The sequence below is a fragment of the Rattus rattus genome, chromosome 11 (assembly GCF_011064425.1).
Source record: "Rattus rattus isolate New Zealand chromosome 11, Rrattus_CSIRO_v1, whole genome shotgun sequence".
In the NCBI taxonomy this organism is placed as follows: Eukaryota; Metazoa; Chordata; class Mammalia; order Rodentia; family Muridae; genus Rattus; species Rattus rattus.
This window is the reverse complement of record NC_046164.1, coordinates 2,906,564-2,923,713: the sequence shown is the minus strand read 5'-3', so window position 1 is coordinate 2,923,713 and position 17,150 is coordinate 2,906,564. Positions and strand designations below refer to the sequence as shown.

The following is a 17,150-nucleotide window of genomic DNA, read 5'->3' as shown; positions in this document are numbered from 1 at the left end:
GCCAGCACATCCTGTTAGTCTAATGGTAGTAATAATACCATGAACCAGCAGGACATTCTGCAGAAGGTTGAAAAATGCCGGGGTCATGAGAACTGTATTGTCACCAAGGAGAGAATAAACATGTCCCTGGGACAAGATAATGGCTGCAGTGAGTATGGAGAAATGGCTTTGAACAGTGCCATGACACATCTAAACACTGCTGGAGACTTTCTCAGCTCCACAAGTGACAGGAAGTAATAGGGACAAAGTCAAACCTTTCAGTTACTTTAACAGTATCTCTGAAGTCTTCAACGAAACTGGCCAGCTCCACAGTTACTGTGACAGGATTACTCTCTGCTCGCCTTGCCATACATGCTAATAACTCCTTCTTCAGTTAGTGTCCTTATTACACTGATGCTTCTTCACCTCTCCTCACCTCTCCAACCACTGAGTTGATTATCACTTGGAGAGACTTCCCTTGAGGTCTAGTCCAAACCATCACTAAAGCTTCTAATACTGCCAACTATCCTACCCTCCTGACATCATATAGCTCACAACTTCTATAAAATACTTTTCAACTTGGAGACGAGATTACACTCTAAAGTGTTTCCCCCAAAGGAAACACATAAGAGCCCCTCAATTCCGTCCTCGGTAACAAGCTCATCTTATGGATGCATGCCTCTCATCCTCCTCCATGGGGCTTGGAGAGTGTGAAAGAGTGACGTTCTTACCACAACTATATGGGACACCTGCGAAAACTCTGTCAAAGGGTTAATATCTGAAATTTATAAAGAAACCAGAAATACTTTCTTTAAAATGAAACCAAAGCAACCCAATTTAAAAATAGGGAGCTGATTTTATTGGAAGGTCAATGATAGTGTAAAAATTCTTAGCATTATTAATTATCAGGGAAATGCAATTTGGAATCCCAAAGACATACCATCTCACCCAAGGAGAATACTATTATAAAAAGTAGAACTGAAATGCTAGTCAGGATATGGAGAAAGTGAACTCTCCTACCTTTGAGGGAATGTCATGCGATACAACTATTCGGAAGGACAGTATAAAAATGTCTTACAAGCTCTGGCTTGGGTAGGAGATCACAGGTCCTGGAAGGAAACAGAACACCAGCCTAGGTGTGCTCTACACTGTGTCCCCAACTGTGTTTGCTCCTAACTAGGTTGGATGGTCGAGAAGAGAAGAGAAGAGAAGAGAAGAAAAAGAAGAGAAGAGAAGAGAGAGAAGAGAGAGAAGAGAAAAGGAGTAGACCTTCTTATCCTTAGTAATAGTAGCTCACAGTTATCTCACACAGACTGAGATGAATTAACATACATGTGAAGTGAATAAGTTAAAGTTTTTTCTATTGGAGGATGGAGACCGGAAACACACAACAGAAAGGCAGACAAGAAGAGTGAGAACAACCACTGCAGAAAGCCCAGGAAAGCCATTCCTCCTGTCACTCCATTTGATAGACACCAAGTGTCTAACTGGAGTGGCAACCTTAGAACTTCACACGCAGACATTGGCTTGAGAGGCTTTCAATAGCTCAACCTTAACAGTGTTTTTTCTGTGTTTTAGATAAACGGCAGTAATAGAGAGAATGACTTAAAGGTTAGAGAGCAGGCTTTTCACTATCAGGCACAGAAACTAATCGTGAATTAGCACCAGTGAAAAAGAACAAAGCATGAGGAAGTGGGTCTGTAACTTCTCACACAGGGGAAGGGTAGGAAAATGACACCAGCTATTACTGTCAATGCTGTCCTGACCAGAGAGCTAGTGTCACAGAGGCGAACGCCAAAGGGTGTTGAAATGGGTACATCAGTGTTGATCTTCTGTTAGAAAAAGGCAGACGCGTCCAGGAGAGTAGTTCGCCAGCCTGTGTGGAGATTTCTCAAAAATGTGCCTAAATGAGATGTTGCAACTCTTGCAACATGCAGTTTATCATTAAACAGCAAAAGTATATTTCCAAAACACAGATAGAGCTACAATTTAAAAAAAATAAAGACATGGACTGGTATTGAATTCTGTTGCAAGTACTCGTGGAAAATAGGCTAAGTGTATCTTTTAAAAAACAAATTATGAGACCATGACCAAGGTACTTTGTAGACTGTAATGTATATTTATAGTGTAATCTTGATATTAAAAATATACAAATACGTTAATAATTTTACTGACATCTGTGTTCTTGGTGGCTTTGATATTTTGAGACATCCGTTTCCAAATATTTGTAGTTAAGAATAAAACTCTCTTTAAATGAACTTTCCCAAGAGAAAGAAGATCATGGAGCTCTGTCTTAGGTATGAAATTAATCTTTATACAGGAAACGGCTAGTGCATGAGCAGAAAGCTGCCTCCAGCAATGCTAATGGCCTCTGATGGTGTCTTCTGCTGTGTGGGTTTCATGGGTTTTACAGAAATAGTTTCTATTTAATCTTGCACCATTAGCTTTTCCAACTAGCTAGACTCCATTTTCTCATCCACTTTCCATACAGTCGGTGATCTGACTAAGCGTGTAATTGTTTACTGTGGTTGGAGATCTCGGTGGACTCTGTCTGCACAGTTAATCTTTAGCTACCGAATTGATTGCTAAGGGTATTCTCAGGCATCTGTCTTTAGGAGCCCACACACGGGGCTGAAATGTCAATCTTCCAATGGCTTTCAATGGTTCCTAGGATCCCCTCAAACACTGTAAACACAAATAGTCAGGGAGAAAGTAGCAGGAACTAGAATGAAAAAAGGGACATAAATGCATGCAAATATGTGTTAGGTGCTGTGGTAAACTCCGCACAGGGCTCATCTTAATCCCACACCACGGGAATGACAAAAACAAACACAATCCAAGCAAACAAACAAACCAAACCTAAGACTTCACAGTGTTTTTTGAGAGGAGAAATAAATCCTTAATTATCCAGCAATAAGAGCTGGCTAACACTGTGGTTCCTGAACTGTGGGTGCAACTGACAACTGACCCGATGTCAGTGTAAGATCCACAGCAGAAACTCTGGGCAAGGAACACGATCCCCATGAGGAGCCATTCTCTTTTCTTTTCTTTCTTTTTTTTTTTTTAAAGATTTTATTTATTTATTTTATGTATGTGAGTATACTGTTGCTTCTCTTCAGACACACCAGAAATGGACATCGGATCCCATTACAGATGGTTGTGGGATACCATGTGGTTGCTGGGAATTGAACTCACAACTCTGGAAGAGCAGTCAGTGCTCTTAACCACTGAGCCATCTCTCCAGCCCCGCCATTCTCTTTCTAAGATGGAGATGCAAGATATCGTGTCCCCAAGGTCACTGTGAGTTTTTTTTTTTTTTTTCTTTTTTTTTCGGAGCTGGGGACCGAACCCAGGGCCTTGCGCTTGCTAGGCAAGCGCTCTACCACTGAGCTAAATCCCCAACCCTCACTGTGAGTTTTTAAGCTATGCTATCATAAAATATGTCAAGCACACTGTAGTAGAGGGAAGTCTAACCGATCTGCAGTGATTCTAAGATTTTTGCATTGTGTGTGTGTGTGTGTGTGTGTGTGTGTGTATGCTCACGCACAATTGACGACTAGCCATTGAAGCTCTCCATTTATTATTTCTCTCATCTCAAGAGCTATTCTAACATATACTCGACAGTACACTACAACACATCAATATAAGGCATGATGCCACCACAATTACCTTATGATATTAAATTCGTGGATTTAGAGAACTGCTATAAATTAACTGGCATCTTGCTCTTTCCTCATAACTTAAAATAATCTAATCTGTGATATTTTCGAAGAATTTTTTTTGTGTTAGACTTAAAGAGAGAAAGAAAGGGAGAAAAGGAGGAAAAAGAAAGGAAGAAACGTAGCCCCCAAATGTTCCATCAACACATAGGAGTGGTAGGGAGTACCTAGAGAAGATACAGAGACATGTCTTTTCCTCTATACAGAATAGGGAAGTGTGCCCCTGCTGGTACATTAAGTCAACCCTGTACAAACACTGCAGTGAGAAAGCATTTCTGTGCCTTAGCTCTTCCCAGTGACAAAGTTAATGATTAAAACCTCTCAGACTGTCCTCGACATTGCCCAGGGGTATCTATTTGCCTTCATGAGGATATTACTGTCTTTCTTTGGGGACAAATCTGACTGTCCCTTGCTTCTGTTCAGAGATTAATAATTGATGAATTTCTAGTTAGGACTTGTTTGTAAAGGCAACGGATAACTGTGCTGCTTCCCTCTGCACGGTGTCCTGTGGGTGAGAGGAGGTGCTACAGGACTCCCTGGACGCAAAATGAAGAGGGTTCTGGTTCTCCTGCTGGCCTTAGCCTTTGGGCATGCTCTAGAGAGAGGTAAGGCTCCTCTTTTGACTAAGAACTGTTGCTAGGTTAATCTTCCAGAACCACTTTACAACTTGAAGCGGGAGTAACTGACAGAAGAAATGGCAGAGGATGCTTTAGAAGACAGAATAAAGGGAGGGATAAATCACCATTGATCTGAACTCTGCTGTGCTACGTAGCATTAGAAAGGAACACTCCTCGCCCCTAACAAATGAGTAGCTCACAAAAGATAGAGGTGGGTGTGGCTGGGCCTATCTACAACCTCAGAGCACAGGAGATAGAAGCAGAAGGATCAGGAGTTCAAGGTTTCCTAGTGAACTGGATGCACAGGGAGTTCAAGGCCAGTCTGGGATTCTCAAGACTGTGAAAACAAACAAAATGACTCCCGAAAGAAAGTGGGTTATATAAGCTTTCAATTCTCCCTCCCACATTGGATAAATAAGATCCATAATGCAACTGGATGGAGCCTCTCATACACAACTACGCATTTCTATTTCCCAAGTGTTTGCCCTCCTTGGCAGCATCAGGATGTCAGTGGTGCAAGAAGCCAGCTGAGAGATCTCTTTGGTCCTCCTTTGGGGATCTTACTTTTCAGCATTGGGAAGGAAGGAGAGTTTTGAAACTACCTCGCACACAAAATAGGAAATTTTAGTTAACTAGGAAATAAAACAATAAACAAGGCGAGGAAGGTGGTTTCTCATGGAAATCACCCTTACAATGGGATGACAGTGAGATTACAACGCCAGTGTCTGGAGGCTTCCGGACCGACCATGCTAGCAGAAGAGATGTGTAGCTTCCTAAGTTCCGAAGCTCCCATTGATTTTTCAGATGATCGCTAAACCCTAGTTTAACCCTTTATTGTACAGTTTGGGTGCTATTTTACAAATTTCCCTATGAATAATTTTCATCTCCGCGTTATTTTTTTAATACTTATAAGGGCATCTGAACACACTCTGATTGTCAAACTACGATGTTTATTTAATACTCTTCCTTCACAACCTCATCCAAACCATCCATGTATATTCACAGTACCAGCGCATTTAACCAGTAATATATGCCTCCCTGGGAACTATCGCTTATTAATGACGGCACACGTAAATTCAGTCTTGACTTTATCTTACGTGCATTGGTGTTTTGCCTGCCTGTATGCCTGTATGGAAGTACCACATTCACTAGAACTAGAGTTACAGACAGCAGTGAGCTGCCATGTGGGTGCTGAGAATTGTGGGTGCCTTCCTCAAGAGCAGCTAGAGCTCTTAACTGCTGAGCCATCTCTCTTGTCCCTGCATTCACATTTTTACATTTTTCACATGTGTTACTTTATTATTCCGATTATGCTAAATTCATTTTTATTCCTCCTCAGATGCTTAAATCAGCTATAGGTCCTGAGTGAAGACTACCAAGTCTTAGAAAAATAGATACAAATGAATACATGAATTATGCAAGCAGCAGGAAGCCCCGAAAGCACCTTTGTAACTGTTTCTGGGGATGCATAAAACCTTGAAGAATGCTACCGAAGCAAGTTCAGACTGAGTCTCCCAAACCAAAAACCCAGCGTGTGCTAGGTTTGGAAATGCGCTGACTCAGCAGGTCAGCCTCAAAACTGCAGACATAATCGCAGTCTCCCACCTTTATTTCAACAATCTCAGCAGCCATAGTCCCAAAGGAAACAAATAAGAGATAGAGAGACTGAGGCAGAGAGAGACAGAGAGACAGAGACAGAGACAGAGACAGAGAGTCAAAGCAGTTCTCTCAAGTCTTATAGTCCATGTCCTGTAGGCCAGACGAGCCCCAGAGCCATGTAAACTACACTTACAAAGTATTTGCCAGGACGCGCTTCATCTGTAATCCCCTATTCTACCACCTCAAGGGTGGCATCCAGGGCCACTCAACTGCCTCTGCGGGAGTCATGCTATGATCCCGTAGAGGTGAGCATGCCCCCTGCTGGTTGGAAGTGGCAGAGCACAGACTGAGAGGATGCATCTGGCTCCCAGTACAGAATAGCCACAAGAGAGGGTAGAGGGTCAGGATGAGGGTGGAGGTGTGGGGTGGTAGTGGTTCTGTATGTCTGTGACCTTCTCAGAGACCTAACAGTTTCCAAAAAGACTATTTCAATCACTGTGTCCTCAAGACATAGCTTGAAAGTTGTTCCCATGGCCCAGCCTATTTAAGAAACTAGCCATTCGTTACTGATGAGCGATTTATATCAATGCGGCCACCGTCTCGAGGCTCTGATAAGTCCACAAGAAACCCTGTTTAAATCAGTTTTCTAAAGATACTTGACCTTTCCTGAGTGCCAGGAATCTGGAGCTGTCTAGTTTCCAAGCTAGACCTAAACGTGCTCCATCACCACACAGAGCTCTGCCTCGGGTGCCCTGTCCTTTTCTGTTAGAGGGCACTCGGGAACAAGGTGCATCTTGGGGAAACTGACTTAGGAAATCTCCCAAATGTTAGGCAAACAGACACTTCAGCTGGCCCAAGACGTACAGAGGCAGACCTTGCTGGCTGATCTATTTTCTTCCCCAAGAACTGAAACAGAGCCAGCACTAAACTGCACTGACCTTCCCAGGTATTCATCCCACACCAAAATAAGTGAGAGGAACTGTTGACACAGCTTCGCAGTTACTAAGAGAGTGATCGTCAGCAGGAAATAAACTCCTACAGACTATTAAACCGGTTTACATCCATATTTTTATTAAGTATAACACCAAACTGGAAAAAAAAATGAAAGACGGTAAACCTACATTTCCTCTTCTTCCTCTCCTTTACAAAACCACTCCGAACAAACTTTCAAGCCAGAAAACTAGCTACTGTTTTCACCAAATGAAACCATAGCTCACAGTTTTCATCATGCCATGGAACCAATTAAAAATGCATCTTTCATGAGGACCGATAGCATAATACATGAATCTGTGCTCATCTGACATCTACAGACTACTCCACAAGCTCCAGCACAATGCCAGCCTTGGGAATGGCTATGCCAGTGTTCAGGTGTCTGGTCAATGCCTACTTAGAGTGAGGGTTTCCAACCAACTTCAATTAGCACAAACAACTCCTAGCTTCCAATCAAAAATGCATGCCCTTTAACAAAGACCAACATGAAGTGGAGAACTCGATTTTAGTCCCCAGGTTAACCTAGTGTTGTGAGAAGAAGATAAAGATGATTATTATTTCACCGGTAATAATACATGAGGTTCCCCCATTATCTGTGTTCATCTGATATCTACAGACTACTGGCACCCCTGCAATTGAGGAACTATAGTAAAGGGTTGAAGTTTAGGAAGGTTGAGAACCACTGGGAATAAAGAAATAAATTCTTCCTAAGTGTCTACCATTGATATTGGACTTGGTACATAAAGTATCTTTTGAGACACAGTAGACTACGATTTGTGTTCTTCAAAAATTCTCAAGAATAATTTCTCCAATCTTTTCGGACCAACAAGTCATTTACAGCCTCAATATAACGATTTTTTCATGCTTTTCTCTGGGATCAGGGATCAGGCATACTGCTAATTAAAATCATCAGGAGTGTTTAAACCGATCATGTGTGACTACCCAACTAAAGAAGGTCATCGCCACTTGTTACTTATGTCACCTCGTTGGACAAGTAGAGTACTTTCCTGTCCTCAATTGGATGATTTCTTAAATATTCACAATGAATGGTTAATGAATTGGCTCTGTAAAAAACACACATGCAGTGTACAAAACTCTAAGTTTCATATGGTGTTTTCCAATTAATATCTTTCACACAAGCAGAAGTTTGCTTAACAGAAATATAATTAGCACTGGTTTCCTTGGTAAGATTCATGTGTAAATGCCCAAGGTTATTTCAAGCCCTTGTGTTTGCTGAGTCCCCTGAAAACTTCAGCCAGCACTTTGACCTTTCTATCTTCTTGCTCCAAACCATGTAAGTTTGTTTTTTAAAAAGTGAAAGCTGAATATGAAAAATTACAATAAGCTTTTAAAGACATGATAATCATAACTAGAACTCCCAAAAGGCATTTTTTTAACGATGGATCTTTTAATATCATTAAGAGAATAGTGTCAAAATATAAAAAGTGCTTAACTCATAGAAACAATAGTAACAAAAAGTTACACTAACTAGCAAACTTAATTTTCTCTAAGAACGTCTCACATACAAAGGTGAAGTTCTAGAGGCTACAGACACAGCTCGGCATTTAAGAATACTCAGTGTTTTTGTAAAGGGACAGAGTTTGTCTCCCAGAACTCATGTCAGGCAGCTCACAACCACTTGTAACTTTGGCTCTAGTGGATCTGACACCCTCTGTCAGTAGTATCTATGGTCACCCACAAGCACATGTACACACACACATACATATACATGCATGTGCACATGTACACACACACATCATCATCATCGTCGTCATCATCATCAATTTTTTCAAAATCTTTTTAAAAGATGAAGTTTTACCCATGTTGCAGATACAGAGAAGTATAGTTAACAGTGGGGTGAGCCATGATAAACCACACTTTTTTTTTCATGTTTCTATAGAGATTAAAGGGCATGTTATGCATTAAATAACTCCAGTGTTACCCAAATTGTTGGCACTCACACATTGGCTATAATCATAAGGTTAATTATCTTTGAGTTGAACATTCATAATCTGTAAATTTAAATGTTAACAAATCTGGGTATCATAAAAACAGAAAAACAGGAATAGAGTACCATGAGACATCATTCTGTAGAAATATTGACTCAGGCCACTGTTACTCAAGATTCATTCAATGCCTGTGACAAAATGGCTTTCCTATAGGGACAAAATCAGAAGTTCGTGAAGGTCATTACAGCATCAAAAGAGTCAAAGCATCTTTCTTTGTAGGCTTTGTGCCAAGATTGTAGGAATGTCCTTGGCTCTTCTTATCAGAATGAACGTCACAGAACGGAGGGGCTGGACCTGCTTTGGTCTCTATTGCCTCTCACATTCAGTGCGAAGCCCATGTCCGGCAGAGAGGACATGTCACAGAATATATCTAAATGTATGGATATGCCCAGATTTGTTGGAAGAGCTTGTAGTGTGCATGAAGCAATACGATTTCCCAAAAATAAGTACAGAGTTTTTTTTTTAAAAGTCCAGAGTTTGATTTAGATTACCAGAATATTTCACAATGTAGATTAAATTGGACATGGTGTTTGGTAAAAGTGTTATTGAAATTTCTAAACATTTAGGACAAAGAGGTCACTTGGCGTGAGCATGATTTCACAATAGCCACTAACTTCATGCCAATAGTTTCTGTTACCACACCAAAGTCTCCGTAGTACATTAAAGGACAAAATATGATAATTATAATTCACTTGAGGGATAAATTTAACTAACTTTCAATGAGCTTAGTTTAAAAATGATTTTCAGGCTAGAGAGATGGCTCAGAGTTTAAGAGCACATATTGTTCTTGCATGGTTCCAAGTTCCATCCCCAGCACCCACTTCTGGCTGTGAGGTAGAGCACACAACTGCCTTGAAGCTTCTGGTCACCTGCCTGCATGTATGCATGCATGCATGTACACACACACACACACACACACACACACACACACAACAATCACAATCACAAAATAATAAAACAAATCTAAATTTTGAAAAAAGAGTTCTATTGGTATGAGAACTCAATCTGTAATAATTATATTTTTTTTTCTTTTCTTTTTTTTGGAGCTGGGAACCAAACCCAGGGCCTTGCACTTGCTAGGCAAGTGCTCTACCACTGAGCTAAATCCCCAACCCCTGTAATAATTATATTACAAGTCAATTTCTGTATTAATTTACTGGGTTTTGTGCATACAGAAAAGGATTAGCATATCTAACTATCAAAACTAGATACTGTCTCCTATATAAATTAATGGATTAATTTTATCAAAAATACATCCAAGACCATACATATGAAAGGTCATGGTAATGCCTTCCTCTGCAGTCTATTTCTATATGCTTTGTATATAACCTATTATATATACTCTATTATACTTTCCAGTGCCGCCTTTTGAGACTTCATTTTCTCGTTCTTTCCTGCCCAAGGCTAAACACTCCAGCAAAGACCATTCCGAAATGACTTCAATTCTCTCACAGTCTCATTTCCCACTTTTCTCTCAGCAGTATGCTCCCTAACTAATACAATTCCTATGAGATACAAGACACATGTGTGCAAACAACTATATGCTTTGCTCAAAAACTGCTGGATGAGTAGAGCTGAAGGGGTTTGCACAGGAAGAACAACAATATCAAACAACCAGATAGATCCCCCTAGAGCTCCTAGGGAACTAAACCACCAACCAAAGAGTACACATGGAGGCTCCAGCCGCATATGTAGCAGAGGATGGCCTTGTCGGGCATCTATGGGAGGAGAGGGCCTGTTCCTGTGAAGGTGTAATGCCCCAGTATAGGGGAATGCCAGGGCAAGGAGGCAGGAATGGGTGGGTGGGTGGGGGAGCAACCTCACAGATGCAGGGGGAAGGAGGATGGGATAGGGGGTTTCCAGAGAAGAAACTGGGAAAAAGGATAACATTTGAGAAGTAATTAAATAAAATATCTAATAAAAAAAGAAAACATAAATAATGCAGCACTCACTTACTTACATAAGCATTCCCATGCCTGCTGCATTCCTGTAACATGTGAAGCGAAGTTCTACCTGCATAGTAAAATGCGAATCCTGAAACTTTAAAAGCTAGAAATGAAATATTTCTTAAAATATTTATCAATAGTACCCCATTTTCATATGGAAATCGCTCTGTATATTACTGGATGTCACAATAAAGGTACCAGCACAAGCAAAAATAGCTCGATAAAGGGAGATATTAAAAACAGTTACTTGGTGTTCATTAAAATAAAGTGTCCTTTTAGGAAATATCCTTAAACAGAGCTATTTTGTGACTTTCCAATGTTAGAGGTTTAGGGTAAAGTTTCCAAATTTACAATTTGTCTGTGTGACAAACTCCTTGTCTCTGAAGAGATCATAAAGCTCACAAGGACAGTCTTGTGCTAAATATGGGACCTTGAAATATGTGTGATTATCCAAAGCCATTGCAACTTTCGCAGTGACTAAACAAACCCCTTTCTTCAAAATGTCCTGCTAGCAGTTATTCGTGAGCCGTGCTAGAATAAAGTGTTCAGGCTGGTTAGATTACGAGGCCACACAACTGCCAGCCATTCTTTCGAGTTTCGTCTTAACCATGACATAAAACGACCGGGGTGTCTGAAATAGCTCTTCCCCACACAGGGACAGTTCTGCAGTGTATTCTTTCAGACCCACCTACTATGTACGACTGATGACCAACTGACATGGTCTCCCTTGTTTTAACCTTTCTGAGTGTCACAGCATCCAGCTTTCAGACAGTGGACTGATGTGCAGGTCCTCAGCCAGAGCGGAGTGCCTGCTGGGGCCTGCTGAATTTCACTGACCACTAGCTTTACCTTCCCACCCCCTTGTTCTTGTTTCCAGGATTTAACATCAAACAGAAACCTATGGGCTCTTATGTATCTTATAGAAATTTTGATAGCATGTGACTTTGCCACTCATTATAAAACAGCTTGATAGGCAGAAAGAATATGGAGTTGAAGCCAGTCTGGGCTATGTAGAAAGACCCTGCCTGTCTCAAAGAAGAAGGTTTTAACATCTTTCACCTCTGACCTTTCTTACTCCATGGATCTATTTATTATTGTCCATCTGGAAAAATACAGTGCAACAGTTTATACAGGTTATTTTCATTAACATTTATTAATATTAAAAATAATTTAAAACACGCACACAGATAAACTCCCCAAATTTATATCCATCCATCCAGCATCAGTGTCTTTTCAACCAAACACACGCACATACACATACACACACACACACATGCACACACACACATACACACACACACACACAAACGCAAACACAACACACAAACATGTCTTCCCAAGCACCTCCAGTCTAACCAGAACATTGACCTTGAAGAGAGAATGGTCTTCCGATCACCTCTAAGATGACGTCCCTCATACTTTAAACCAAGTTGCTAGATCACTCAAGGCTCCTTAGAACAGAGGCCAGACCATTTCTATGCTTAACAACTGTTCAAAGACTCCAGAGTGCTGAGGAATTTCCTGGACATAAATTTATAAGTGATGAGTCACAGAAGGACACACAGACAGGCCTTCAGACACGTGGAACATGTGTATAGAGAGCCTTATAGTCAGAGAGGAGCTCATTTTTAAACACAGGAAAAAACTGTGCCTCGTGAATGTGACTTTTCCTCTCGCTCTGGTAGCCTTTAGACCAGGTCTCACATGCCTCTCTTCATTCTTAAAAACCAAACATGTCCTCCTGTCCTTCTGAGCCCAGAAGATCCATGGCATTACAGGGGCAACGACTTGCATTTAACCTCAGGCCAGAAGTTCACTGATGTTGAAGCTGCTTCCCCAGTCAGGCCAGTGATAGGAAAATGAATCTCTTGCTCCTTTTGTCTCAGGTTGCCTTTCTCTCTCCTCCACTACCTAGGCTACTTCTAGACTGACACAGGAAGACCTTAACCGGAGAGTCAGCAGCAGAGAACCCAACTGTTTGCAGAGATGCTTTGAGCCAACAAGTTCTTTTACTTTTGTTTGCTTGTTTCCTCCTCCTCCTCCTCCTCCTCCTCCTCCTCCTCCTCCTCCTCCCTTCCTCTTCCCCTCCTCCTCTTTCTCCTCCTCCCTTCCTTCCCTCCTCCTCCTCCTCTTCCTCCTCTTCCTACTCCCCCCTTTTCCTTTCCTTTCCTTCCCTTCCCTTCCCTTTCCTTTCCTTTCCTTCCCTTCCCTTCTTTCCTTTCCTTTCCTTCCCTTCCCTTCCTTCCCTTTCCCTTTCCCTTTCCCTTTTCCTTTCCCTTCCCTTCCTTTCCTTTTCATTTCTTTTCTTTTCTTTAAGACAGGATTTCACTACTGCTCCCAACTAGACTGGAACTCTACGTGGACCAGGCTGTCCCTGAACTCACAGGGGTCTACTTGCTTCTATCCTGAGTGCTAGGATTAAGGGTCCTTACTCCTTGCCTGGCTTTTATTTCCTTTTTAAACACTTTCCAATCATCCCTAGAAATGTTTCAAACCTGCCCGGCATCTAACAACTCCCACTGGAACTGACCATTCAAATCCTCTCACTCTGCCCAGAGGCGTTTCAGGGTTGCCTGCCCCCTGCCTTCCAGAAATCCCTGTGGATTTGTCATTCTTGTTGCTGCTCTGGGAGCTGGGGTATAAAAGATGTCTCTAGGTTACCTTGCTCTCTTAATGGTTGGTATCAGATCTGCAGGCCACTGGTTTCTAACCCCAGCTATGTTCTTTGTTCATTTGGCTTTTGAACTAAAACTGCCCAGGTGATTTCTAAAGTCAGAATCCCAGACCCTAAAGGAAAGCTAAGAAGGAGGGCGATTATGAAGACGCCCTCACTACTCTTGAGGAGCAAGGAAGTACAGCCATTTCCCTAGCTGAATTCCTTAGGAGTCTGGGGTGGTGACAGAGCCCAGTAGCAGCTTTCAAATCACTGTCTTCTTCCAAGTTCAGCCTTAATATAACTAGAGACTCATCTGAGAGTCCAGAGGCTTCTTTCCTACCTTTGTCATTGGGCTTGTTGAAGGCTTAGACAAAACAGACAACAAAAGGGAAGGAGAGAAGAAAGAAAAGCAAAGGAAGAGGGGAGGGAGAGAGAGAAGGAAGACGGGGAGGGAGGAAGAGAGGAGCAACCCCCTGCAGCACTCTATACAGAAGGCCAGAGAGAATGGTTTTCCTGTGGGTGGTCCTGACTCACTGACATGTAGCATTTCACTTTCATGCTGTCACTTCAGTCTACCTTTTGTGCTTGCTACACAGTAGAAGTTAATAGAAAAAAAAATCGCAAAATTGAGGCTTATTATGAGGAGATAGATGAAAAGATAACTGCAAATGAAAACTGCACAGGTATTAAGAAAAGCCTTTACCACAGGTCATGTTGAAGAGTAGTATTATATAAGTGTATTACATATATGTATATATTATATATAATATATTTTATATAATATACTATTTATTTGAAGAAAAAAGACGGTTACTTTTTATATCTGCTTTCTAGGCCGAGATTATGAGAAGGATAAAGTTTGCCAGGAACTCTCCACGCTGGGGAAAGATGACTTCAGATCTCTGTGAGTTACCGTATCTGTAAAGTTCTCTTGGGGACATGACCGTAGACAAGTCATGCGTGCACAAGCTAACTGCCATGGTGTTTAGAAGACTGAAATGGGCACCGAGATGAGGGAAGACTGTTGGGCCACTGTGGACCAACAGGTCAAGCAGGTAGAGGTCAGCCAGAGATGCCAGCTGACCTGTGGTCACTGTGGTCTGAGAAACCGTCACTGGTAAATCTAAGGAATGAGTTTGTAACGAAGAGTACATACGGGTTTCTGAGATAAATTAGAACTGTCCGTTTTAGGACTCTGGAACATACCAGCAGTGACTACAGAATATGCTTTTTGTGGGGAAGTTCAAAACAGACTCCAGGCTATTTTGATGGGAACTACAAATCCAGTTTTTTTACTGTTGTCTTAGTTAGGGTTTCTATCGCTGTAAAGAAAGACCATGATCACAGCAACTCATATAAAGGAAAACATTTCATTGGTTCTGGCTTTCACATTCTGAGGTGTAGTCCATTATCATCATGGCAGGAAGCATGGCAGCATCCAGGCAAACATGGTGCTGACAAAGAAGCTGAGAGCTCTACATCATGATCGGCAGGCAGCAGGAAGTGAACTGACTTGAGCTTCAGAGACCTCAGAGGTTACCCCCTAGTGACACGCCTCCTCCACCAAAGTCACGCCCACTCCAAGGCCACACCTCCTAATAGTGCTACTCCCTTGGGGCCTATGGGGAGAGAGAGAGAGGAGCAGTATTTTTTCAAACCACCACAACTGTACACAAGATAGTTTTTCATAGAACAAACAAATGCTCTACATACAACCTCATATTCTCACCTTTAGACAAATAGAAAAAGTTAATGCATAAAATATTTTATTTAAAAGTGGAATAGATATCCTATTTTGGCGTGAGTCAAAAATGCCAAAAAAAAAAAAAAAATTCAACCTCAATTAACATGATCGCTTTTCTCTCCCTCAGATCACTAATCTTATACAGCAGGAAGTTTCCCAGTAGCACCTTTGAGCAGGTCAGTCAGCTTGTGAAGGAAGTTGTCTCCTTAACTGAGGAATGCTGCGCTGAGGGAGCAGATCCCAACTGCTACGACACCAGGGTAAGTGTGTGTGTGTGTCTGTCTGTCTGTCTGTCTGTCTGTCTGTCTGTCTGTCTCTATTGTGGACCAGGGAAAGGACCAGCCATAGGCCTTTATGTCACATTTTCAGGACACTCTAGATACCAAGCCACCTACTCCCAGTTAGAAGGAAAATTAAAGACTGTTATTTTTAGTGCCCACATTTATCTTATTACTGAGTTCCTTTTACTCAGTGCCACTACAAGTTCCAAAAGAAAACTGACTGGATAAGGTAACTGAATGACTAAATAAATGCTGATAATGTGGACCGTGTGTCAGATTTAAATCCAGGTTGGACTCTTAAAAACTTTTAGAGTTGTACCCATAGATTGGTGCCTAATACAATTGTCATCAGAGAGGCTCTACCCAGCAGCTGATGGAAACTGATGCAAAGACCACAGCCAAACCATTAGGCAGAGCTTGGGAGAAACCAGCAGAAGAGGGAAAGGAAGGATTATAGGAGCCAGAGGGCTCAAGGACACCACAAGAAACTCGCATAATCAACTGACTTGGGCTCATAGGGACTCACAGAGACAACTGAAAATTGGGGACCCTGCATGGGACTGAGCAAGGTGCTCAGTGTATCTTGTGGTTGTGTATCGTGGTCTTCTTGTAGGGATTGTAACAGTGGGACTGGGGGGGGGTATCTCTGACCCTTTTGCCTGCTTTTGGGACCCATTTCCTCCTACTGGATTGCCTCAGCCAGACTTCATAGGAAGGGCAGTGCATAGTCGTACTATAATCTGATATGCAATGTTTGGTTGATATCCCTGAAAAGCTTGCTTTTTTTTTTTTTCTGAAGGGAAAGAAAGAGTAGATTGGGGGAGAAAGGGGAGGAGGCAGGGAGGGAGAAACTGTGGTCATGATATGAGAGAATGTATAAACAAATAAACTTTTAGATCACTTTAAATTTGAACCTCATAAATACAAACTCATAAACCTCTTAAAATAACTTTAACATGTGCTATGTAGTTAATATGCATGTTGGGGTATAAAGAAAACTATAGGTGCATGCTTATACATTTGCCTGTGTTTTCTCTCCTATAGCATTTACTTAGAAATTGAAATCCTGAAGGAAGAAGATTAGAATGCAGTGTACAGACAGTAACTGATGAAGGCAGAGCTAAGGAGACAAACTTTTACTAAGGAGGTCATTGGCCTAGGTACAAATAGGTAGACCTGGTTTAAAGGCCTCCACAGAACAATCAGTGTCTGTTCAACACCATTATTACAATAGATTCCGTATGGTGACTACCCTTACCCAATGACTGGCATGTGCGCCCCCTTCAGCCTCTCTTTTACATCATTTCTTTCCCCACCAAGTTCATCAGTGCTCATCATTTCAAACTCACTGCACACCATGTCATCTTGGGATATTTGAAAACAGGAAAACCCAGGAACTTACAGGAAGCTAAAGCCAGCGATGTGAAGAGGATGCTCATTTAGTAAAGGGAGGAGAGGAGGCCATGGGAAGTTCTCCTTGATTGTGGTCTAACTGCAAAAAGGGGGGGGGGTAGGAAATTAGATGAGAGCCACTACCAGAATGTCTCCAAGTGTTCCTCACCTCAGTGATGCTAAAAATCTCTTCACTGAGAAATACCAGACTATGCAAG

General features: G+C 41.7%; 1 protein-coding gene across 1 annotated transcript in view; it reads left to right on the top strand.

The window, feature by feature from the left end:
• Window positions 1-4,089: 4,089 nt before the first annotated feature.
• Gc (GC vitamin D binding protein) overlaps window positions 4,090-17,150 on the top strand; it is a 33,354-nt gene continuing 20,293 nt past the window's right edge. The window contains exons 1-3 of the mRNA XM_032916050.1: window positions 4,090-4,303; window positions 14,350-14,419; window positions 15,387-15,519. Of these exons, the coding sequence (XP_032771941.1) occupies window positions 4,246-4,303; window positions 14,350-14,419; window positions 15,387-15,519 (261 nt within the window). The 5' untranslated portion in view covers window positions 4,090-4,245. The remainder of the gene's footprint in view (window positions 4,304-14,349; window positions 14,420-15,386; window positions 15,520-17,150) is intronic.